Consider the following 27,289-nt stretch of genomic DNA (forward strand, 5'->3'; position numbering starts at 1 on the left):
GTCTTCACTAGGTGAGTTTCAAATCTCTTTCTAACAGGGTGCTTTGCAAGTGCTCTTGACTACTAGAAGAGGATGGGCAGAGGATAAATTTGCAGAACTGGCCAGAGCCATCCATAAAGGTGAGCAGGGCCAGTGTCACTCAGGAATGCCCTCAGGAACCTGGCTTGACAGGGGCAAAACTATTTCCCTGCTAAGGTGCACTGCTGAGCATTTGCCTTAATTAATGAAACAATGGTTGATCTGCAGTGAAAGCCACATCCTGACTTTCTTAGCTCTGCAAAGATTTCAGTAGCAGAGTAAACTCAGGTTTGCACCAAATGTCAAGTCCTGACTTTATTTCCTCCACAAAAATATCAACATCAGCATAAATCTCACTGCTTTCTATTTTTTTTTCTGTAAGGAAAGTTTAGCACATATGTAATACACAGAAAATGCTCAGGTAAAAATAGGAATTAAATCATTGTTGCTATAAAGAGGAGGGGTGGCATACCTTTCCTGTCCATCAAGCTCCAAGCAGTTGGCACCCTATAAATCATAGGAAGCACGGGAGTAATTATAGAACTGGAAGCTGATTACTGTAAATATTCAGAAGTAGTTCCTAGTTGAAGATAATGTGAGCATGATTACAACCATGACAGAATTGTGCAGGTCACTTACATGCCCCCTGGTTTAAAAACCAGGTTTTCTTACAAAGTAAAAAGCAACCTAGTCAATCCAGCACCTTGTATATTAACAACCTGTTAATATTGTCAATTGTTTGTTCTCTGACAGAATAAGGGTTTATGTGACAACACTCAGACTGCCAGGATTTGATTACTTTCACATTGGGCACCAAGCAATGTAGCCAACAACTTTTGCCAGCTAGTTCTGTCATCTCCTTGCATCCCTTCACTGCACCCAGGGGCACTGCAACACATTTATGGTGGGACATGCCTGGTCACAGAAGGGCAAATTGCACTGAAAACAGATAATCACAACATGTAAAATGAGATTTAGTGTCAAGGGTGTTCATGTCTTCACCTCTGCATAGTGTGCAGAGAAAATTCTGTCTGAAAACTCTGTCTCCTCCATCCTTAACAGGAGTCTTTGGGGAAGGTGAATTGGCCAGACACATTGTGCTGGACCATGAAGAAATAGTTGATTCCTGCCTCAAAGAAGTTATACCATCAGGACAAATTCAGTAACACTTCAACTAAAGAGACATCCTCTTTCTTGCCCAAACATACTAGAACAATTCTGCCACATGACAAATGGGCAAAGTTGATTTTCTGGCATCAGACTGTGCTGTGCTCCTGTCTTCAAATAGGGAGATATACAGAACCTCAAATTTTTATTCTGCATAGAGAATTTATCTTATTTATGGCTCTAATCCCTATTTAATCCTTAAAAAGCTATTTACCTCAATTATACATATTGCTGATAGCAAGTTCTACAAGTTAATTACCACAAGTGTAGGAGCCCTGATTTTATTCGTATCCTTATGTTGTTACTATACAATCTCAAAGTCTAGCTGTATTCTACATTTGAGGCAGAATTTTCAAAATTAACACAATGAGCTTTTGAAAAAGCCACCCTTTTACTAAATAAAGGTACCTAGACTCCTATCTAAAATCATTTAGATTCTAAACATACTATGATAAAGAAGACAAGGGCCCCTCCACGTGATTTGACTGGAAGGAAGTGCTACAGTAAATGTAGCTGTTACTACCTGGCAGTCAGTGTCTCACCATGCTGTATAATGCCGTGCTCCAAAAGCCTGCGGCCGAGCTGCTCTGCTTCACTCCGTGTCGTGGCCTCTCCCTCCTGGATCAGCCAGTCAATGAATTCTGATGCTACAAAGGTCCGTTCATACTTGACTCCTTCCTCTTCCCTGGCTTGCAGAAGGGTATTTTCAGAACTCATCAGCCTGGTATTGGGGGAAAAAAATTGGTAGGGAAAATGGTTCTTCAGAAAAGCAACTTAAGATGCATTTTGGCAAATCTCACCGATACGAAGCAAACATGTAAGCAGTTTTCACTGACTTACTAAATCTTTCCTCAAGCTATCGTCTAAACTTGGGAAGTCAATTATAACTTCTTAGTCAAAAAAATTAGGCTTTATATCCCTGTATGAAGCTAATGTTTTCTTCCATTTTCACCTAAAAGAAAATTAGATTTTTAAGTTTCACATTTCCCCCAGTTAGTCCTTTATGTTCTTTAAAAGTTCCCATATAATGAACTTTGAAACAAAATTAGCCTAAAAGCAACCAGAATGTGACTAATGTGTTCAAAGCTTCCTAATTAATATTTACACTTCGCAGGACTATGCCCTGAAGTCATTTAGATGACTTTGAAAATTCTCCCCATGAGCTCTAAAACAGCTGCAGAAAAATTCAAGAGGAGTTAAAAAGGTAGTTCTGTGATTTGGGTGGCTGATAAATATTGTGTGTCCAACATGTAGATGTAGCTGCAGTCAGTGGGTTACACACCTAAGCACATTTTAACATCTGAGGCTGAGTCACTGTGCCTCAGCTGGCTGTGTATCACCAGAGTTCAGAGAAACATCAGGAGAGGTCTCTAAATCCCCTAGTAATTGGCATGTACATAGCTAAAGGATACTAATAAAATTCTTCTCTATTCAAGTTACCTATGCAAACAACATAGTATTAAAAAACAAAAAAGGAAGAAAAAAGCAATGTTAATGCAGAAGTCAGGTTGAAAGTTGGAAAGAGAAGACAGTTTGAAAGAAGAAATGAGAATTGTTTCCTTTTAATAGAGAATTCCACTTTTGGGGTTTTTTGGGAGATTGAGCACCATAGCATCTCTAGTCACCAATTTGATTCTTCTTCATAATTGTTTTACTTATTATTTTACTTATTACAGGCCAGTAATAGGACTAGTGCTAAGACTTGCAGAGTAACAGCTCAAGAACGGAATGGTTACTTTGTTCATGTAAGACTAATAGGTCCCCTGACTTCACCAACTATTTTGAAATTAAGGGCACAACTAAACTACAACAGGCATACTCTGGAAGTGTTTAATCTTTGCTCTTCTAATGAAGGAATTGAAATTCATGTAAATCCATACATGGGCCATCTGCTTCTTAAACTGCTAGCATGTCCAGAGATTACTGAATATAACTTCACCTCCTTTGGGAAGCATCAGAAAAATCTGTGCCATTGGAACACAGAGAGAAGTTTGGTTTGAAATTACTGTGAATAGGTTTGAATGGACTCAGTATCTGTTATTTCACGTGAAATATTTCTCCTCCTGACTTTAACGAGCACTAACCTGAAGCCTGAACAAACTGGATCTGACCATCAGTTAGCAGATCACCAAAGCAGGCAAAGGCTGCTCAGCAGCAGTTGTGTGTCAGAGGCAGCACAATTAACTGCTCGTTTAGATGTCGGTGTGTCATTGCAGCAGCTCTGAGCTGAGTAAGGACTAAGTCCAAATAAGCTGAAAGTCAGAGATGAGGTCAAAAGCAAGAGTATGAGACACAGGGGACAAGGTACTGACTCCCGCACCCTTGTAGACTTTCTTCTTTTTTAATATTTTGATTTACAAGCATCTGCATGCAAGGCAGCATTTTGTCCCACACTAACTACATCTAATACAGACCTAATATACTCCAAGAGACTATCTTTAAATGTGTCTCATTCACCATGGTTTTTTCCCTTCTAGAAAAAATGCAAAGCCAAAGCTTGTGCCTTTTCGTATCATCTGCTGCATGGTTATCCAGAACTGGTTACCCAGGCTTTGCAGGCACCACATAAAAAATCATTAGGATTATGTTAATTGTTGTTTGATGAGTCTATAATTAGTTGACCAGGTTACTGAAGTCACAGATAGAGAGGTCCTTGTAAAAGCAATGCTACTGTTTAGATTTTTACAGAGACCCAAAAGAAATCTGGAAAAATATCAAGTGGAAAAAAATTCGGTTTGACATTTCACACCCTCCTGCATGTGCCCAGAATACCACTGCAAGGGACTCGGACTTGTGAACAAACAGGCACGACAAATTGCCAGTTTAACAAACCCAGACACAGCAATCCACAGACTTACATCATTCACTGAAGTAAATCACTGTAACTCCATGCCTGTCAACTAAGCTGTACCAATTTACATAAGTCAAAACCCTGGCCTTTCATGAGCAAGAACTGGAAACTGCCTCTTAGTCTTCCATTTTCTCCTTGTTTCAAGAAAACATGAGACTATTCATGTCAAAACACATTACTTGCTAAAAGTGATGTTATCCTCTATTAAGGGAATGTATTTAGCCAAACACTGAAATTCAAACTTCTTTCAAAAGAAATCTTTAACCCTATTTTATCAAAATAACTGTACTAGAGGATAAATGTGATAACCACTGATGAGTTAAAATGAAAGTGATTCAAAAAATGCACTCTCAAAATTATCTGAAAGATTTCCTGAAATTAAAACCATAAACCTGCACTTCATTCACTGTGAAATCCGGTTGAAAAATCTTGGTTAATGTCAGCACTATGAAATGACTTAGAACTCCTAAGCCCAACTGCACCAAAACCAACAATCTTGTGTGCCTGAACAAAACCGACTGAGAATTGTAAACATAAAAATAGGATGCCTGCACAACTTTTTTTTTTAAATGCTATGAAAGGTCTGTGCTGGATTTAAGATTTACAGGGAGTGTTTGTTGAACAAGAAACACCTTCATCTCATTCAATCTATCTGGTCAGTCCTGTATAGCTTGAAAACTGATACCGATCTCAGACCTAATACAGTATTCAACAATTTCAGACAAGACTGTAGGAAATCCAGTAGGTTTCATCTCTAGTTATAAACTTGAACCTCAAGAAAGGACTACCAAAGTATGAAATGATGTTCAGGGAATCTGAATGGATTAATGATTTTAAGTGCAAATGAATGGAGAATACAAACAAAAATTCCTTTAAATCTTATAATCACACAGATATAGTCAGGTGAAGGAGGTAATGCCACAAGAGAGGAGAATCCAGGTTATGAGGAACTTTGTGGTCATGTTGAAGAGAGACAGGAAAGACAGGGAAAGGGAGCTCCTCTGCACAGGGACAGTCCTAATGTTCCCATGTCCCAGGGCAGAGAACAAGGCATTTACCTGAAACAGCTCCCTAAATGCAGGGAACCTGCCTAATGCATCCATTTCTCTTCCCATGCAACAACCTCCTGATTGTCCTAAGGCATTTTATTCATTTTTCCCATTGAGAGTACAAATCTGCATTGACTGGTGTTGGGTAACGTGTCTGCAATTTTGGCAAGCACAAACGACACTGGCTTCTGAATGTGGCAGTACTCCAGCCCTAATGCAGAGCAGAGAAGGGCAGAAAATAGTATTGTAATGTCTGTCTTAAACTAGCACAGCCTAGTGAAGGTCAGCAACATCCACAAAATTAGACACAGATTTTCAAAACGTGTTCCTTTGGTACAGTTGCATTTCTCTTGCAATTAGGCCCACAGGCATTTTGATAAACAAGGTGAATATGCTGGTTAGTGACTTCATGTTTGTGCATGTATATTTTTCTCCAGTTGTTGCCATGTAGTAATTATTTTAATTGCACTGAATTAATATTTTCTTTCTCAGCACTATCAGCAAACTGATACAACAGATATATTACACATCACACATTTCATTGCAGAACTCTTTCTGTTGTAGTCTGACTTTATCAGATTATGAGTATAAAACGTATCCAATGAAACTGTGAAGGTGTTGTAAATAAGTGCACATGGACAAGGGAACTAACAAAATCTGAAATCTCAGCACACTGGATTTGCTAAAACAAACGAAGTGAAGCCCAGATAGGCCAGGTATGCTTTCTTATCTCCCATCAATATAAAATATTTCCAGTGGTCCACAGAGAATTTTGACTGTCACATACTAGTTTTGAAATGCCAGGTATTCTTAATTTATACTATATTTAGTACTCAGAGCTGGTTTTAAAAGTTTCTGAATCCTTGAGATACGTTGCCTAGGAGCAACCACCTCATGAGGATGCTGTTATATTTAGATACAGGTGCTGCTTTTGGCATTAACTAGTTTTCTAAGATGGGAACAGTCTCTACAGTTACAAACATTTTTCTGCTAGTACTATGGTGGACCAACTGGACACTAGACATGGGTTTGGGGATAGCTCTCCAAGCAGATAAACGGTGATGGAAGCAGACACTGATAGAAGAGAGTTCTTTGTACCATGGCTCCTTTCATGCAGAGGACTGGAATCAGACTCACCAACTGAAAAATATTTTTCTCACAGAAGAATTGAAATAGAAATATAGACAAAAAACACCACTGTAGACGCTCTAATCATCTTTTTATAGGACAGGTCAGGCTTGTAGGCACTGCATGTTACAGAGTCTAAAGGAGCAAACACTGTGCTTAGAAGACACAGAAGTCTTTGGAGTCAGGTGATTCAATCCATCTGTTCCGGTGCATCAAATGGAGGATTTTTTTCCAGTGGTGTGCTTGCTCATGTCTTCTACAATTTACTATTTTTTTTTACTTTAAATAGTAACAGTCACTGTGTCTCTGGGAATTTTATATGATAGGTGCAAAAAAAGGAGTGGAATTTACAATTATTGGTTAATATTTTGGTTTCATCGCTCTTTCAGCAAACCGATCTTCAGAGGCAGCTAACCTTAAAAGTAGTATTTATTATCAGATTTTAAACTTGGTAGTTTCCTGACTGCTTTATTCTAAGAGGGAAACAAATTTTCTCCAGTGAGAAAACACAGTATCTCTCCTGGCTGCTGCATGCTTCTGCTCCAAGCAAGCAGGAGAGTGGGTGGTATTCAGTCTAGAGCAATACTTCAAGCTTTTTGGTAAACAACACATCTCAACTTTTGCATTAAGTTGTAGCATATGCCAACATTCATTGTATTTGCTCTGCTTGAAAGTACAGTGTCAAAATCTCTGTATCCTGAATAAAAATGCCATTAATTATATATTAGGAAGTACAGGTAAGTTGCCTAGTTATTTGACAGAAGCAGTCCAGTGTAATATTCAGTATAGGCATAATAATCTGCTTCAATTCATAATCAGATGCTTTTGGTCGTGTGTTTGGTTTTTTTTCTGAAACTACTTTTAATATAACTTATCTGATGTTGAAACTTTGTACACCAGAACACTGAGGATTTCACCTATGATTTAAAATCATACCTCCTTCTGAAGATGTAGATATGGACTCTACACAGATATGTAGCTGCTTGTTCAATGCATTTTCGTGTACTAAAGTTTTAGGAATTATGATTATGCTTTTACATGACAAATCATCCTTCAGTAATTATTTTTACACAACAGATTTCAAGAGCTTCAATTTACAGTGAATCCTCACATAGAGTCTATTTACAACCTGAGACATCTGAAAATGCTGTTTCTTTTTAAACAAAATGCCTCTAGTGAACATGGTAGAAAAGCAAAAGAAAAATAGAAAAGAGAGAAAAGGGCTCCCAACTAAAGTAATGGTATTACCCCGAGTCATTCCCAAATTACTTGAAAGCCCCTGACTATTCAAAAACAGATGAATAAGTACAATTTGCCTCACATGGCACCAGTATCAACACATTATGCATACTGAGTGCAACATACTTTTCATACAGTCGTTGTCCTCTCATGAACACCTTCACCTCATTGTCCAGTGGAAATGTCCCGTCATCTTTCCTGAAGCGGTAGAACAGTTTGACGTCCTTGAATTCTTTATGTTCATCACAGACTGAAACATAAAATAATTAAATAAATAAAACCCTTCACACACCTGTTGAGGAGTTGAGGATCCATTTATCAGGTACCGCTGCTGAACTTCAAAGCAAGCAAATATAGAATATAACCCACAGTATTTCTGAGCTTACAACTTTGTTCAGTTCTAATAACCAGTGAAACGCTGGAGAAAACTTTCAGACAGGTAACCAAATTTCAGGATGAGGGAGATAAGTGTTCATAAGTTTTGTGGCTATTAATGCAAATATAAAGAACAAAAACACATACATACCCAGAAAACTTTCGGATGAAAACAATCTGTTGGGGTTTTTTGTCTAAAAGGCCACCAGAGTAAAATGTTCAGTAATTTAAGGTTTGTCGAATTTCTTAAAGTTATAGGTATCAGTAAGCAATGCTATAGGAAACCTGAGACTTGCTAAAGAAACAGTTAAAATCAAAGCCTTCTCCCGCTTCAAATTGCCTAAATTGCTCTGCCATGCCAGCTAACAAAGGGTAGTACAATAAGGAGCACAGTGAGAAATGCCAAATTAGGTCTGTAAGGCAGCAGCTGATGGTGTGCTCTTGTAAATGCAGAACAGAGCCCCATCAAGGGCATAACCTGACAGGAAAGCTATCCCAAGCAAGCTGCTCCTAACAGATTTGTCAGCCTTCTGCACCACAGAAGCAGGAACTGGTACCCCTTTCACTTGACACTGGGGCTGAAGAGATGCTCTGAGCATCCTGCAGAAGCTGATTGACTATCTCTGAATTTACCAACCCTAGTTAACTTCACAAACTATTTTATTAGAGTGCAATACATGAAAATTTTCAAGAAACTTGTTCCATGTGTAATATATACACACACATATGTATGAAATTTTTGTGAAAGCTACAGTGAGCAATTTCCTGAGATAGAAAACACTTGGAGGTTGTTAGTATTCAGCAATAAAGCCTGTATTGCTCAATTAAGTTAAGTCACTCAGGCATCCACGCAACTCGTCACTGACATTTTCTCAACAGAAGATTAAGCAGTCAGATTTGAATACCCTATAATTACTTTATTCTTTAACTATCTACCAGGAGTTCCAGTTTCCATAACTACCCAGAATTTTCATTTAGTACCCAAGCAGAAGTTGTAGCAGTGGCACTCATTCAATATGTGCATTTCTGACATTAATTAAGGTGTTGTTAAAGTACTGCAGATAGCAGCAGCATTGCTGCACATACAATGACCTCTGCATAAAGTCAACATTTGTCTGTTCGCAGGCACTCAGTTTTCTCTTAAAAAAGAAACCAATGGTACATTTGCCTTTTTTGATATGGGTAATACTATCAGCTTGAAATCAAGGCCTTGGATCTTCTTCATTTGTGTGCTTCCCAGCCTTTCTGTGCCCCAAAAGGCAACTAAATGCCACTATTGAATTGGAAGTCTCCTTTTCATCAGCATAAATTGTTATTCAAGAAGCTGAAAGGAACAGAACTCAAATAGACAACAAGTTTAGGAGAAAATTAATCAGGGCACAGCCGGACCACTAACTTTCTGCAGCTGTACCAGCACTAATGTTTGTGCAGCTGGTGTGAGGGACAGGGCCAGGGAACTAATCCATGTGAGAAAAATGATGGTTTTTTTTCCTGGATGATTTTTCTGATGGGTTTTTCAGGTGGAGAACTGTGCTTATAGAAGCAGGGAAGTCAGGGCAGCAGGAAGAGGGGGGCCACAAGCCAGCTGGGGCTGCTGTGTAGGCAGGGAAGCAGCATCACAGTCTACTGTAACTTACCCTGCTACCATGGGTCACTCCACACCTCTTCAGCCTCTCATGTCCTCCAGGGCACAGGGGACCTTGCACAGCAGCACAGCTCAAGGCAGATGCTCCATTTCTGTCAGGGAAATGATCCTACCTGTCCTATACTTGGTTGAAGAGCAGGAGTGGGATTTCCCTTTGTTTCACAAGAAGTCAATAAAATTTAGCTTAGAACTTTTTAGTAGCTGATATTGCACTTACCATGGTGGATAATGCTGTGATCCAGCAATTTCTGCACCAGTTTAATGGCTGTCTCTCGGTCAGAGGCCTCTTTATGGTCAATCAGCCAGTCGATCAGCTCTTTGGCAACGAAGCAGTTCGGGTATGTTTTGAGGTGGTGCCGCCGATCTTTAATAACCTTTTCTTCGTGCAGTCGGAGCCTGGGGGTCAAATCACCCTATGAGTATCATTTGCAAAGAGCCTTTGTAACCAGCAGCACTGGGACAGGAGTGGAGCAGCGGCACCCAAACCCTGCCCAAAGGATGGTTTCAAAGGTGTTGCATAGAAAAGGAAGAGACTCGGCCACACTTCCACCACTGGTGTCTCACAACCAGGCAACCCACAGGAACCATTTGTTATCACTTTATACCCCATTAACTGGAAAAACTTGTTTTCTGCTCAGTGGAAAAGTTTAAAAATTGAAGAAAAGAACAGCATTAAAACTAAAACCATTAAAATACTTCCTGTAGGTCAATTAAACTGTCAGTAATTTGGAATTAATTTACCCACATTACCTCTAATACATTCCATGTTACTCCTTTATTTTATAGTATAACTGCTGTCGATTTTTTTTTATCTCATTCATTTTTTCAGCTGTAGGGTTCTCCCTTGGTTGGGTAACTGCATTTTGACTCCAGTTGCACAACAAGCATAGCATTTATGATTTAAAATTCAGACATGAAGCTATTCTAACACAATGCCACGTATCATTAAAAAGTTGCCTCCTACTCCAAATCAAGGAGAACTGATTTTTCACTTGAGGACCTGTTGGCAAATGCTCTCTACCTGCAAAATCTCCCCCATCATCCTGAAAGCAAATTGGTTGGCTGCTTTTGAGATGTTTGAGTCAGAATGCAAGATCCTGATTACAGTAATACCTTGTTAATAAAGGTTCTGGGGTTCTGCATCTTTATGTTTAGTCCTTTTTTTCTAAATAAACAAAAGAAGTAATATTACCAATAAATTAATAGTTAGAGGTTTCAAAAGGTTTTTTTATGTTTTATGCTTTCTTGTCCATTTTAATGAATCATATCAGAAAATCTGTTTTTGTAGTGCCATGTCTATACCACAGTTCTGAGGAAAGCACAGAAACCACAGTACTTGGGCTCCTATCACAGAGACATCGGTGTTCATTTCCAAGTGGTCAGGATACCATCTTTTAACAACTCTCACTGACTTCAGAGTCCTGAGAAATGCTACAGGCATTGTAGGGGGTAAAAGGGTGATAACACAGAAAAGTGTTAACATGAGACTCAAGAAGCAGTTTTCCTCTCGATATGACTCCAGTATAAAACAATGATTTCTCTTTAAAATCAAAAAACAGAAAAGTATTTGGCTGAAATCAATGAAGAAAGTAACATCAGGGCATTAGACAAGACTTACATAGGCTTCTACCTAAAAATAATAGCAAGGCAATGTTTTTGTTCTGCAGCATTTAGCCTTGAATTACACTGGAATGGCCAATCTGTGAACTCAAAGCCAGCTTTGTAAACATCATTTTAAAAATGTAAGACTTTCATATTAAAAATACTGATAAATCAGATTAGTATTCTGGAAAGAAATCCTGGTAAATATCCCACGCATTGTGAAATTCTCTGAGCTAAAATACCTTTGCTTATAGCATATTTTCCACATGTGCTCTAACAGCTGTTGCCATGCTTCCTAAGAAAAGCCTACACAGTTTTAATTACAGAACACGCAATTATCAGTATAACTGATGGACCTTCACAATTAAAACACATTCCAGGTTCTGTTAATGTTCATCCAGTCTTAAATCACACAATAATCTTCAAGAACAAAACTAGAAAAAGAGTGTATAATGCATACGCAGACAGCTCAACACAGCTTTCAGTCAGCAGTGTAAGCCTAAATGGATGGAGTTCATCTGATAAGAGGGAAACCCCCTTCTCTGTCCACATGTTGCATAGCAGTGTGCCAGGACTGGTCTGGTGTTCCACTAACAAGTCAGTTGTCAAGAGCCCCAGAAATGGGCATTTATATCTTAAATTCTGACTGCAGACGTTCTTGCAGTTGGTGTGCTTATAGATATTTCAATTTCTCTCTCACATCAAAAGACACAAGGTTTTTCCTCACTCAGAGCATTTATAGGGTACCTCTCTGTACCTTTTTGCCTATAGTCATAAAACTTGTAGAAATTTCCTATCTTAATTACTTCCACCCACTTGCTAATGTGGATCCAAATTTGCTAAGAGGTTATAAAATCATTAAGTCAAAGACAGCATGACCACATCAGCCTCAAGAAACCTGAAAAAACAAAAGTATCTACAATTTCCAAATAGATGTGGCAACTTTTTCTGCAACCTATACCAAGTGTTTCCACACTGAATTAAATCCAGGCTAGTTTATTTGGAATAAAATAAAAAAAAGAGAATTCAGATTTTCTTCTTGATGGTGTATGCTTGGTTCTGTCTGTCAAGGCTCCCTCACCTCTACATACCTACTAAAACTCAAACTGTATGGAGAAGTAGCTCAATAAACTGCCATTGTACCTACTGTAAACTACAAATACAGAAACCTCAGGTAAAGTTACTGAGCATATATTGCAGTGTGCAAATCTAAATTTACCCAGGAATTCAAAAAATGTGTTCATGTTTGTAAGTATTTAACAGGAGCCAAATCAAATGGGATAAAAAGGAATAAAATGCATCAGTTAATGCAATTATACACTGGAGGCAATACCCAAGTAAAGTGGTAAATTCTTTATCCCGTGGCATTGGGAAACAGACTTCTCACTCAAAGTCCTTGATGCTTTCCCTTTAAGTGATGTTAATCACTTTACATCAGCTAATCTGCATGATGACTGGAAAAGACCTAACCTGGCATCAAACACATTTCTCTCACCAGAAGTTTTTCTCAAGAGCTGATTAGGAGAATTAGCTGACAAACCCTCACCAGTTTGAGAGGAGAAAGGCAAGAAGAGAGAGGGCAAACAAAAAGGGGTGATGGAGAGACACCATGATTCAACAAGCCTTTAAAAAACTGACCCTCTTTCTACAACTTAATAGCTTAACACCAGAAAACAATTTTGTGTACACCAGTACATCATTCAAATATATAATTCCATGTATTATTCAAGACTATCTGCCGGATTTTGCACATGGGGCAACAGTCTGCTCTACCTGGAGAAAACAATGTGAGATCAAAAGCATTTGAGCAATTGCCTGTGAACTGTAACAGGCATATGCAACCCTCTAATATTTATAAACTGATATCCATGACTCTTACTCATGCTTACAACAAATAAAGACAGCCTGTATTTGCAAGAATGCATGCCAGAACAGTTTTCTGGGGGCTTGTCTAAACAGGAGTTGCTCCCAACCAACAACATACAGGGACTCTTGCTCCAAACAGAAGTGCCTTCCCCCTGCGTAGCATGGAATGGTATAACCTGGAACACACTGCTCCTGCTTTGCAGTAAATGTGTTCAGCAATATCTGGAACAATGGTACTTATTAAGAGGTCACTAGGCATATATTCTTTCGTAACTGTCAGAAAAGCCAGGATAATGGAAAAATCTAAATCTTTGCCTAAAAATGAAGAATCAGTCACTAACTTGGGATGAAATTGCTCTTGCAGCTACATGAAACTTGAACTTTGTTTCCAGCCAACAGGGACATTTTTATTTCCACCAGGGACATTACGCATTTTGAAGTTTCTTGCATCTTTCTCTGGACCCGTGGGTAAGGATTTTTGAGACATTGCCTGCACAAGAGTTTTGCTTTCCTTTTAAAGCAAAGAAAAGGCCAGCCTGCTGGATAAAGATAGTAATTATATAATTAACTGGACCACGGTCGAAATATCTTACTCAGCTACTTCCCTCTATTAAGTCTAGTAGTTTGTGCTTGGCTAACAGATCTTACAAAGCACTACCCAACTCTGATTTCTATGTATGAAGGAAACCTAAAAATTTCCTGCTCTTCTTGGTAATTTTCTGATTAATTAATTTGCCATTTCCTAGTATATCCTATTTAGTGCCTATGTTTCTCCCAGCAGTGTTCAGAAATAATGTGCAGAGAACAGGCTGGTCCCTGACACTCTAAACAGACAACATTGGATGAAGACTATCATATGGAGCTCCACTCATTCTCCTCCTTTAACGTCCCTGAAACAATCACACACACATAAAGATGCATATATCACAGAATCATAGACCAGTTTGGGTTGTGTTTTGGTTGTGGCCTTTAAAGGTCATCTAGTCCAACTTCCCTGCAATGAGCAGAGATATCTTTCACTCTATCAAGTTGCTCTTAGATCTCCTCCACTCTAACCTTAAATGTTTTCAGGCATGGGGCATCCACCACTTCTCTGGGCACCTTGTTCCAGTATTTCCCCACCCTCATCACCCTCATTTCTTCTTTATATTGATGCCTCAGGGGTTTTTTGATTTTTTTAATTTTTATAGATTTTAAAAGTTATAGTGAATGTAGATTTTAATGTGTAGAAGTAACCCCAGTAGTTCAAGGTTTACACATACCAACCCCAGTCCATATCAATCCCTCAAAAGCCCAGACCTTTGGGAGGCCTCCAAGGACTCACTGTGCTACGAGGAAAATGAAGATGATCAAAGAGGGGTCCCAAACTCCCCCAAACTCAATTCCCAATGGAGTGTGCTAGGGGTGGAACACAGAAGAACCGGGGGATGGCAAAATGGGGATTGGCTGGACATTATTAGAGCCAGGGTCAGAGAGCACATGTGTGGATATGTATTCCTGGAGCCTGGCAGTTCATTAAAGCTTCTCTTCTTTTATCTTATCTCCTACTAAATTGGCCTGGAGTTTTTTTCTCCACAGTATCTAGTCCTAATCTACCTTATTTTAATTGAAACCATTACCCTTATCGTATTGCAACAGGCGCTACTAAAAAGTTGGTCCCCACCTTTCTCCTAGGCCTCCTTTAAGTACTGAAAGGACACAGTAAGGTCTTCCCAGTGCCTTCTCTTCCCCAGGCTGAACAGCTCTCTAACACTTAGTCTGTTTCCATGAGAGGTGCTCTATCCCTCTAATCATCTTCATTGTCCTTCTCTGGACTGACTTGAACAAAACATTGTCTTTCCTTTGCTGAGGACTCCAGAGCTGGACACAGTACCCCAGGTGGGGTCACACCAGAGCAGAGGGGCAGAATATCTCTCCCTCGATCTGCTGGCCATGCTGCTTTTGATGCAGCCCAGAATACAACTGTCTTTCTGGGTTGCTATCACACATTACAGAATCACGGAATATGCAGAGTTGGAAAGGGACTCACGAGGATCATCAAGTCCAACCCTTAGACCTGACCAGGAACACCCCCAAGAGTCACACCATTGCCAGGTCATGTCCAGCTTTTCATCTACCATCACCCCCAAATCCTTCTCAGTAGGGCTGCTTTTGATTTGTTCATCCCACAGCCTGTATGATGGCAGGGGTTGCCCCAACCCAGGTGCACACCTTGCACTTGGCCTTCCTTTACCTTATTAAGTTCCCATATACCCCCTTAAACTTATCCAGGTCCCTCTGGATGGCATCCTGTCCCTCAATTGTGTCATTTGCTCTACTCAGCTTGGTGCCATCTGCACACTTGCTGAGGGTGAACTTGATCCCACTGTCTATGTTCTTGAAAATGATAATAAACTGTACTGATCCCAGTACAGACCCCTGAGGGACACCACTTATCACCAATGCCCATCTGGACATAAAGCCATTAACCAGTACCCCCTGCATGTGACCATCCAATCAATTTCTCAACAACTGAACAGCCCTCTTATCAAATTCATCTTTCTCAAAATGAGAGAGAAGAATATTGTGGGGGACTGTGTTAAAGGACTTTAAAAAGTCCATATAAATTACCCCTGCAGCCCTTCTCCTGTCCAGTCATGCAAAAAAGTTGGTCAGTCAAGACTTGCCCTTGGTGAAGCCAAGCAATATACATGTGGCTTGGCCTCAAAGTATATATAAATATGTGTACATGTCCATAAATATATATATGATACATAGAAATAAATCATATATATGCAAATGATGTATTTTGATGATGATTTTTGCATATATAATCATCTATATTATCTGTCACATACATGAGATCTATATATCATCTACATCACAGAATACATAATTTAGAACAATTTTTTTAATGGAAGGACAAAACACTAGTCAAGAGACCATTTAAAACGGAAATTCTTAGCAGAATTTACTAATCACTGAACAATACATGCTGATGTAATTAGTCATGGCACGAAGCACATCCTGCCTCAGAGTGCTCAACTGCTGCTGATGAGTTCCAGCATGCTTATGGTTTACTGCTGCATTACACCTTGCTTTTGGTTTCAGTGACTATCCCAGACTGAACACTGCCAGTCTGCTTTTATTGAACTACTACAGTTTTATCAAATTTAGTAAACTCTGAACAAAACCATATTAGATCCCTTGAAAACTAACAGTGATATGCAGAGAGGCAAAGCACTGCAGGTGATTTCTTTCACAAGTTTCATGTATTTGGAATTTCTGTAAGAGAAGGATTTTCTTATTTCCAAGAAAAACAAGTCACAACACCCTTAGTGATAGACATACATGGACAGAAAAAGTATCTTGACAAAGATAATTCATGGTGGCTAAAGAACATGGGGTTTCACACCTCTTCTCAAGGGATAACACAGGTGCTCCACTGGCAGGTAGAATTGCCCCTTTCTGTTGGAAACACAACAGTTTTGGATCTGCCCAGAGGATACAAAGTTTGGCTGGTTTCTGAATGTAAATATATTATGTGTCTACAGCACATCTTAAGGCATCTTACTTTCAGAGTGCCTCGGTGACTTAGAAGCATAAGTCCCACTGAAACTGAAAACTCACAAGTCAGTCACAAAATGACTGAGCATAAGGCAGTATTTATATATATATGTATATACACACCCAAGAAAATACAGAACTACTTGAAATGTTCTATACACTAAACTTTTGCCTCTGCACTGTAAGCAAAAACATAAAATAGGTCATGAGGATATGAACTTTGTACACAGAGGCAATCGTGAAGGTACTCTGTGAATGTAGTGTGTATTGCTGGGCTTGCCAAGTCTCAGCTGAAGTGTCAGCATTTCACTGCTCACTGTTCCTCTTTCTATTTATGCTCCAGCTCTGCAATCACTTATTCTGTTACTTGATATTCACAGGAGCTAGAACACCCTTTAAAACATGGGGTCACAACAGGTCGTACTAGAAATAGGATGGAGATATTTCTGTGTTGGTAGCTGCGACAGAGAAGGAACTCTTAACATCTCAAATAGGGTTAGAAAGAATGCTTTCAAAGCAACTTCTGATATCAGTTCTCATCACTGTGTTTATCTCCACGTTTTTGCCCACAGCCATATAGTCAATGTGAAGAGATGCCACAACACAGAGCCAGATAGAGAGACTTCAGGTAAACTATCTCAGGGTGCACTGCAGAGGAAATCCTAAACCTTCCAAAGAAGTGAGGGTTCACAAGTGCCCCTGTGGCTTTAAATAAAACTTTGGGGCTGTCACTTTTATTAGGCCTTTTTTATACATTTAGAAAGTACTCAGGACCCTAAACCCACAACCAAGCATGCACAGGGACACCTCCACTGCTCATAACATCTTACTAACACTGTCAGGGACCACAGCAAACTCTGAGACACAGGCACGGCTCAGGGTCTGGAATGAAATTAAAATGATGCCCCTTGACTCTTCCAGCCCACAAATTCAGGCCAGAAATTCAGAGCCACAGCTTCCCTTTGAGTACACCAGACTTAAGAGGAAATTAGATCTGTGTGTTTGTATCGATCTGTCATAAAACTAGAGACAGACCTCTTGTAAAACCAACGGAAGCTGTGAAGTGGCTCATCTCTCTGCCTGCCAAGCCATTTCACTTGCATCTCACTTTTAAGTAAAATGTGCACAAACATGAATAATACATTTAATTGCCTATGCACTTAAACCCTGAGAGCTTCCGTAGTGCTGGAAAGCACAATACCACACTTTACAAATATGAAAACACAGAATACAGGCAAGTTACTATTTCACCTGCCCCTGCTCATAAGGAAAGTGGAAGTCTGCCTGTCTCTGCCTGCTTGCTTTCTGGGCTGAAGCTGTCAGAACTCAGCAACTCACAGTCCTCCTTCTCTACACACAAGTCAAGCTTCTCACTCATGTATGGATGAGCTGGAATACACCATGGGATGCATGTATGCAGGTCCCAGTTTACATGATATTACCGTGTGGATCCCTAAAAGAACTGATGTACTTTCCACCAAAGAACAAACCATCTTTGCTCATATCCATCAACTACATTTTCTCCACATTCATTTTCTGTGTCTCCATTGCAAGGATATTCTTAAGTTTACTAAATCAGTATGTACTATGGGTATTAATTTTCTCAAGGATGTCTTTCCAAATCTAAGCTGAAGATTTCTACCATAAACCACCAAAATGTCAAAGCACAGACCAGAAACCATAAGAGACCTGTTGTTACAAACATCCCTTGACTGGATTAACATAGTAGCCATAAGCCCAGGAACTCTTGTAGACTTATGCTAAAATGCCTCTCAATAAAGGAATATTTTAGGAATAGCAAACTTAGGAAGGAGCAGTGTAGGTCTCAAGGAAGGCCAGTGAAAACCAATGAATCTGTGTCAGAGAATGCAGACCTGTTATCTCAGTAACATGGCTGGAAAAGGACAATGTCCCTTTTAAATGCTAAATGGGCTAAACAGAGCAAATACAGGTCAGAGCCCAAGCACTACTGCTTTAGCTATTCCTGCTAGCACGGCCATTTAGAAACTTGGAGAGACAGACCAGAATCTGGGGAATAGGATGCTGAATTACTGGTCTGCATCACTGGAGTCAAGAACAGGGGCCGCAGCAAGGATACAAGGGGCTATGAGTACTAGAAAGCCCTGCTCTCCTGGATGCACCTTACCAAAAAAAGCTACAGGTTGAGATCCCTTATGCAAGGCTGACATTTTTTTTACACTTATCAAGAGGGAAAAGCCGAGGATGACCTTGGCAGGCACTTGCAGTGCATGCAGCAAATTTCACACCACCTGAGAAACAAGGGGGTCTTTTCACCCATCCATCTCTCAGCAATGCCCAGAAAGCACCACAGTACTGAACAAGTCTGCAGTGCAAACAGTAGAAAGGGTTGTTATCTGCCAGAGAAAACCCAAGAAATCCAGGGGAGAACTGAAATTAGTCAAGTGCTTAATCTCAAGTGCAGTTTGGTATTTCTTCCACCCTGTCAATAAGTGACAGTTTTGCTGGGGCGTTATATGGCTTTGGATAACCTCTGAGCTCAAAGTCCTTCCAGGCATGGCTGCTCTCAGTCTGAGAACTGCAGATCTGTAGAAGATCTTCTCCCTGGTATTTTATGCTTCTTAGAGAAGTACCAACTGTTTGGACTTCTTTCAGCAGTCCTTGGCAAGCCTGCTTAAAACAAGCAAAAAAATCTGCCTTCATCATTAATAATGCTTCATACTGCAGTAATATCTCTGCTTTTACCAAGTGTTTTCCATCTCTACACAAAAAACTCTTATCCAAATACTGCACTGTGTAATCATGAACGTCATCAAGCACAGATGGCCAGTACCTGACAGGTAATAAAAGCACCAATAAAATACTTAGTATTATGTAATATTGTTAACAAACACAACTTTTTATTGGGGTTATAACTTAAGACTTTTTACTCATTTCTAGTATGTTGGTTCATCTTAAAATGAATATAGATGCAATATTATTTCAATATACAGTGGGTTGTATTAAAACCACTGAACTTTTTTTATCTCTTCCTGTTCCAAATTAGTATCTTCATTTTTTTAATGTTTAGTATTATTGGGATTTATTTTTATTTTGAAGAAAGCTGTGATAGCAGTAAGTGGAAAAGTACTCACTAAGAAAAGACACTCTGTATTGAATTCCACTAAAAAAATTCTTACAATATTCTGGTCCCGATTCATGTTTTTTTACCCTACAGCTGGCAATACCTCAATATGCGGGATGTTACACTGACAGAAGACATGATACAAGGGAGTTCTCACTGCCTTCCAGAAGTGGCTGAAATCCAGTGGTTGACCACTAAACTGCAAAATAAAAGTGGGACTGATTCTCATTTTTAAACACTGAAAGTAATGATCCATTTGAGTGAATTACCAAGAGGTGATTAAATTGTTAGTGGATGACCTTCACAGTGCATAAAGAGAAATGGAGGAACAGGTAAGACTGTGAAATGCAAGGCTGTGCACTAACAACAAAATGCTTTGCTGAAAACCGAGAACTCAGAAGCTGAAAACTACAGAGAGTAAGAAATAGATGAATATTCAGTACTGAAACTTGCACTAACTACAGGCTATAAACAGGCAGAGACCATACAAAAACCAAAGTCAACCTTAGGTTATACTAACTGAGACGTCTCCATAAATTATGGAAATCCAGTTCTTCATGTCATTGTGTATGATACCACAGAACATCATCTAAATAGTGTGTTTTGCTTCTGCCATGTCATTCAAGAACAATAAGCTCAAATATGCAATTATGTAGCTCTACTCCTGTATGAGAAATGACAAGCCAGTCTCATGAGCAGAGAGAAAAAGATACTGGCTTGGGAGTTTGGCCTTATCTAGACAAGAAGTTAGAGGAACAGAATTGCTGTCTATAATCTTCCAGGTGAGTTGAAAGCAGAAAGCAAGAAAAGCTATTTAAGTGATGCTGAGGGAATGTAAGCATTAGTCAAAAGTTTTTGAAAAAAAAATTCTAATTGTTACTTAAGGCAAGAATGACTTTCAGAGAACTGTTATAAATATATCAAAAGTTTATGTGTTATAATATTCTGCAGAAGACCTTCCAATCTCATATTTTATAATTACATGATTTACACTGACACTACTAAAAACAACGTTGGGAATACTACAGGAAGGAAGAATAAAAGAGGCTGGCCTTTAAATGCACTATACCAGGACTCACAGCCTTTCTAAAGTCCTGGTTCATGTCAGCTGCAAAAAAGAAAAGTTCAAATGCTGCCTATATAAAGACATTTGCTGTTCATATTAAAGCTTTTATTTTAAAAAAATGCAGATACACAGACACTCTTTTGTGTTTGCCAACACTCAGGAGCTGTAGGTATAATGAGAGATATCTACATTTGGGGGCATGCTTCTTTGCTTTTGCCACAGGGTATTCCTTGTTTTTCATTTCTACTGTGCGCACATGCAGTAGGCCTTACCTGGCTGATTACCAGGATAGGGATTTAACTGGCCAGTCATTATCATGCAGTCAACACTAAACTAGGGGCACGTTTTCCTCCATCATATGAAGGAAATCGTACAATCTTTGCGACATACAGCTGTGTCAAGACATGGCTGGGGATCTGCTGTGAGGAAACCCCATTAGCTGGGTGATCAAAGTGTAGTAGCCAGGAGCAGCTCCAGTGGCAGAGGATCCCTCTGCCAGCTCCACAGCCTAACTCTGCATTTTACCCTTGGCTGAAGTCTCTACACTGTACTCAGGGGGCTTTCCTGACTCCATGTGCAACATCCACTCATTCTGTTGAGACCCAGATCACCAGCTTTGCAGGAACCTCCAGTCTCTAATCTTGAGAATCTTGTGAAGCTACCACGAAGAACCTGTCAATATAGTTATAGTCATCTTGGTCTCTTTAGCCTGGAATTTGTCTATTTTATATAGCGGCACATAATTTGATTTTATTTACTGTAATAATATAGAGTATGCAATTATTAAAGTGAATAAATCAAAATAGGACAGAAGCCTAAACAGAATGAAGTTACAGCCTTTTAGAGTTTCCTTAAGTTGTCTTGTTTGCTTAAGAAAAGCATTGCTTTAAGAGTAGAATACTAACCAGTATGACCTTCACAGTCATCTGGAGGCAACAAATCAGTGTAATCCTAATTAACATTCTGCTCATTTATACATGTTCTTCTTAAATGAAATCATGTAACATCCAATAGGGTTTCACTGCAAATGCCAAACAAAAAAGAATCACCATCTAGAGATGAAAAAAATAAAAATGTCTTGGAAATCTACTGATTGTCCCAGACTACACTGAGTGAGTTCCAAATGCATCTATGCAAATGGCAACTGATTTCATTCAACAATTTTGCAACATAACACTGCTGTATTCATTTTTTTAACACAGAAAGGATTGCTTTCTGACACAAATATTTTAATGACAAAATCCCACCCTGTCTGCTTTAAATCTCTTTCTTTATCTAGGTCATACAAACATGTAACATGAAGAATTATGATCTATGAATTTAAGGGGATAATATAAAGGCATGAAGTTGCTCACTGCCTAAATTCTGAAAGGCTAATGAAGAACTTTGTCATTAAGATACATGCATTAATAAAAAATCTAGTTAAATACTAACTCTATTTACAAGATTTTGCTTTTGGAAAAATCTAGCCTGGGGAAGGCTTTGTTTGATTAGCTCAGCATTTTTCTACATATATGACATGAACAGATACACAGCTGTGGCATAACCACTCTTGATGAATAGTTCCTTCTGTCAGGATGCTATCAACGATCTTGTCTTGTTTGATTAGGCCTTGTCAAATGCTCACAAGTAGATAAGTTTTGAAAAGATAAATATTACAGAAGCAATCTTCCTCTTAAGATTAAATGGAAATTTTCCTTTAAAATAATATATAAATCCACAAGGAGGCAAAAAAAAATCTGTTGCTCTACTGAGCAGCTTGTTACCATTGCTGGGCATGTGTTTGTCATTTCTCTTTCTGGGCGAAATTCTCTCTCCACACATGCAGCAAGTTCAGTGAACAGGTATTTATGTGCTCTGACAATAAATTCAAACTGTGCCTTCTTACTGCCTTAGTAACTCAGAACACGCACCCTGACCCTTATTCACCATGTAATGGCATCAGCTTTACATACGCATCAGCCTCAGTAAATGCTGCTGGATTCAGATTACAACAATATGGTTATGTTTACAGCATACTGCAAACTTTGTCTCAGGCCCCAGCTTGAATTCAAAACACATGTTGCACAGACATGTTAGAGATAGGCTTTGGATGGGCAACTGGACAAAAGGAGATGAGTGGTTCGGACTCAGATATTCACCTATCATTGGTGTAAATGACCCAACACTGTGTGTTAATCCAATTCATTTACTCAAGACGGGCCTGGACATCATCTGTCCTGAAGAAAGGCAGGATTGGTAGGAGCTTGGCTATGTTTGCTCTTCAGATGGTTTCAACAAGCACAGTTGGGCAGACAGACCACAGGCACTTCTTGCTGGAACTGACCAGACATGTGGATACCAGAGCCTGTGCCAAGGTTTAGTCCATTATTCGCCCTGGCTATCAAAGCACATTAGAGTGATAATTAGGTCTTCATTTGAAAGTAACCAAAATGAGCTTTATGAATGTTGAACTATAGATCATAGAGTCATAGAAATGTTTATCTTGGAAAATACTTTTAAGATCATTGAGTCCAACCCTTAACCTGGGTTAAGGTTGTCAAATCCACTACTAAACTGTGTCCTCAAGTGCCACACCCATACATCTTTTAAACACCTCCAGCGGTGATGACCACTTCCTTGGGTAAGCCTGTTCCGATGCTTGACAACACTTTCCATGCAGAAATTTTTCCCCATATCCAATCTAAATCTCTCCTGGTGCAACTTGAGGCCATTTCCTCTTGCCCTGTCACTTGTTACTTGGGAGAAGAGACCAACCTCTACCTGGCTACAGCCTCCTTTCAGGGAGTTGCAGACAGCAAAAAGGTCTCCTCTGAGCCTCCTCCTCTCCAGTGCAAACACCCAACACTCCCTCAGCCTCTCCCCATCAGACTTGTGCTTCAGACCAGCTTCACTGCTCCTTTCTGGACACACTCTTGCACCAAAATGTCCCTCTTATACTGAGCGGTCTGGAACTGGACACAGAATTTGACACGTGGCTTCACCAGTGCTGAGCACAGGGGGACAATCACTTCCCTGCTCCTGCTGGCCACACTGTTTCTGATGTAAGCCAGGATGCCACTGGCCTTCTTGGCCACCTGGGCACATGCTGGGTCATGTTCAGCCGCTGCTGACCAGCACCTCCAAGTCCTTTTCCAATGGGCAGCTTTCCAGCCACTCATCTCCAAGCCTGGTGTCTTGCATGAGGTTGTTGTAACCGGCATGCAGGACCCAGCATTTGGCCTTGTTGTACCTCACAAAACTGGCATCAGCCCATTGATCCAGTCTGACCAAATCCTCCTGTAGAACCCTCCTACGCTTTGGCAGATCAACACTCCTGACCAAACTGGTGTCATCTGTGAACTCAGTGAGGGTGTCCTTGATTCCCTCGCCCAGACCGTCAATAATGTAAGATTTCAGTCCGTATGTAAGTAAGCTGTGCATACACAAACTCCTGAAAGTGCAAAAGACTTGTGGCCACTGAATACATGAAACCGTTGATCAAATGGCCAACATCTTTCTGTGCCTTTTCCTACAGGTTTGTCACTTTCTGAGGTGAAATACTGGTATTTTACATAAAAAATGTGCTGAGTACAGTTTTCAGCCTGCAAGCAAAATTTCACAATTTTCAGTCCACTGAACTTTTCCTTCACCATTATATGTTTAAATAAAATATTTTTACCATGTTTACTGTGCTTCTCCAGAACATGTTTACTGTGCTTCTCTTTTGGCCCAATAATGTGTTTCCCAAGAGTACTGTTGTTACTGGCCTCATGTAAACTCAGATGTTCCACATTCATGAGAGAAGAAAGCAACAGAGTACAAACATATTTCATGTGAAATTATGTAGGATATGCTGTTTCAGCTGGTGTTGATTTACAGACTCAACCGAAAAAAGTCATATGAAGTTCTTAATATATTAGTTTGGAGAAGCTCTAGCCCCTCTGTAGCCCAACAGAAAGAATGCAAGCAACTATCTTCCAACCACCCATGTTTGATTCATTACAGTAGGCCCAAAGTATAGCCCTTGGAAAAACCACTACTCTATAGAAAACTTAAAATGATTGGATTTTTGCCCATTATGAAATATCTTTAAAGGATCTAGGCCTTGCAACACTGTGACAAAGCACAATGGCATACAGAGGAAGCAAAAATCCCATTGTTTCGTGTGTGTTGAAAGAAGTATTATTATTTTTAACAAGGTGGGATAATGGTTAGGCACATGCTTGATTTAATCATGTCTTTGATCTGTAAAGGCAAGGAAATATATCTGAATACATTCTAAACAGATTATAGGATGAGAAGAGCCACTCCAAGGAAAGAAAGTGTTAACAGTTCAAATACCTTCTTCCCTCTCAACATGTGACTGAAAGTCCTCTTTCCACAACCAATTTGGACCTGCAGGATCATGCACAGAAACCTGTGCAGACAAATGAACTCCCAAACTGGTCCCTTTGTGCACAGTGTCAGAGATCTGAGAGGGCTCAATCCATCTGCAGCAACGCTGTGCAGGCAGTGAGAACAAAGGAGCAGGTGGCTGGCCCTGCGATTGCTTCTCTTCTTGTAATGCCAACATCATACAACCAGCAGGATTTCTGGCACTGTGACTCACTGGCCTTCCAGTACATGTTACTCTGTACACTGTCTCCAATCTCTTCTCTATTCTCCTCCTTCAAGGATCGATATAAAACCACCATGCCCTGTATTCGCTTCGGCTTCTGTTCCCCAAGTTCTTAAGAAATGAATCCACAGATAACCTCACAGACACCTTGAAAAGCAATCTTGGTGGTGGGAAGAGTTGTGATGTTGGCATCTCATCAATCTCACACAATCTGGGGTAAAATCCTAGCCTAATTTAAGGCAGTGAGGTCACGGGAGTCAGGTTGTCACCTTCACATCTTTCTAAAAACTTGGTAGTTGAAATAGAGAGATTTCAAAAGTTCTCATGCATTCATTTGGAAATGGATACATTTCTCATCCTTAAATTTGCTTGAAAACCTGGATAATGTAAGAGCAAGCAGTGGTGCAAACTAACCCAGCTGATTTTGCATTAAAGTAGGTTAAGGAGAGTTCTTGGAAGCCCTGCCACCAGTTCCATTGAGTGGACAATAATCTCTGGTTAGCAGCCAGTAACGAAAAGCTGATAATATCAGCCACCACAGCTTCAAGAAGGCAACACACTATGCCTTTATGATACATTTAATTGGAAGGGATCTCTGGAGGTCACCTGGTCCAACCTACACTGAAAGCACACCAATTAGAACAAGTTGCTCAGGGTCATGTCCAGGCAAGATTTTAGTATTTCGGAGCTTCTCTGGGCCCCTATTCCAATTTTTTTACTGACCCTTACAGCGAATAATTATTTCCAAGTATCTAATTACAAAGTCCCTTGCAAATTTTGACTGTTGCCTCTTGTACTATCCTTGTGCACTTTGGAAAAGACTCTATACCCTTTTGCCTATACCTTCTCATTTTAGTAGTTGCAATCAGCAGTAAGCTCCCCCCAAGCCTCTTCTCTAGGATGAGCAGAGCCAGCCCTCAGCATCACTTTATACATGATGTGCTCCAGCCCAATCCCACCCTGAAAGCCAGCCTTCCCTGGGGCTTGTTTCTTGTAGGAAGACACCTTTTTGCTGTCTATTTTAGAGAGTTGCGTAATTTTACACAAATTAAAGATAAACAAATTAAGCTTGTTAAAATAAGCACCCAATAAACTTTGCTTTATTTCTTCTGTTTAGTGGGCTTTTGAGCACCCACTTTCATTGTCTCATCTAACTAGACGTGTACAATATGATATCAATGGCTCCTACTATGGACTCATTCTTCTCATCACAAATATCTACTTGTATGTATGCATGTATGTATGGCCAGACTTCGCAAACAAAGATTTGGGAAGGGCTCTCCCCACGTGGGTGTGCCCTTCCAGCCTGTGCAGTGGATTTTTTAGGTGAGGCACAGCGTGCACAGAACTGGCCCCACCGTTTAAGTCCTGAGGTCCATCTGCCACGGCCGAGTGAGCTTGGCCAATGACAGAGAAGGCCTCAGGACTGTCTACAGCACACAGTACTAACCAGGGTTGACCTGCCGAGCATCTGAGATCTGACAGGATCAGATGGCAGAGAGGCATCGAATTCCCAGGGGGTTGATGGTCCCTACTGAGACTCAAACTCAGGTCCTTGGGATTTGGAGTCTGGAGTGCTCTCCATTACACCATGGAACAGCCCCACAAAGATCTATTTATTAACCTCATTTCACCATATCTATTTCTGCCATTTCCCAAAAGACTTGAAAGATCTGAGTTTGTCCAAATGCTTGGAGTTTTCAAAACACTTTAATTGTCCAAGACAAGTCTTTAAGCCTCTAGAGCCAAATTACTCTCAAAATGGTATTTGTACACTCTTTTGGAATTTGTGCATGATAATGCTACTTTGAGCTTCTTCCCATCACCATCTCCCTCTGTTTGCACTTTAATTGCAGTTTAAGCTAGGAGTTACTCTTTCTACATCTTAGTAAAGACAAATTAATTTCAGTTAGAGGAAAGTATAAGTTAATTACATCCTGAGCATCAGGAAACAATTAACAGCTCTCTATTATACCACCCTGATTTCTAAGCTATACAATTATATGCTACTGCAGAAAAGGATGCATGATTATC

The 27,289-nt window shown here is 39.8% G+C and overlaps 1 protein-coding gene across 3 annotated transcripts in view; it reads right to left on the minus strand.

Moving 5' to 3' along the window:
- Positions 1-27,289, minus strand: part of DEPTOR (DEP domain containing MTOR interacting protein) — a 77,648-nt gene that overhangs the window by 41,320 nt on the left and 9,039 nt on the right. For all 3 annotated transcript variants that reach the window (XM_071553928.1, XM_071553929.1, XM_071553927.1), the window contains 3 exons: positions 9,690-9,868; positions 7,579-7,702; positions 1,728-1,906 (listed from right to left, as the gene is read on the minus strand). In XM_071553928.1, the coding sequence (XP_071410029.1) occupies positions 1,728-1,906; positions 7,579-7,702; positions 9,690-9,868 (482 nt within the window). The remainder of the gene's footprint in view (positions 1-1,727; positions 1,907-7,578; positions 7,703-9,689; positions 9,869-27,289) is intronic.

The sequence above is a fragment of the Pithys albifrons genome, chromosome 4, assembly GCF_047495875.1.
Source record: "Pithys albifrons albifrons isolate INPA30051 chromosome 4, PitAlb_v1, whole genome shotgun sequence".
In the NCBI taxonomy this organism is placed as follows: domain Eukaryota; kingdom Metazoa; phylum Chordata; class Aves; order Passeriformes; family Thamnophilidae; genus Pithys; species Pithys albifrons.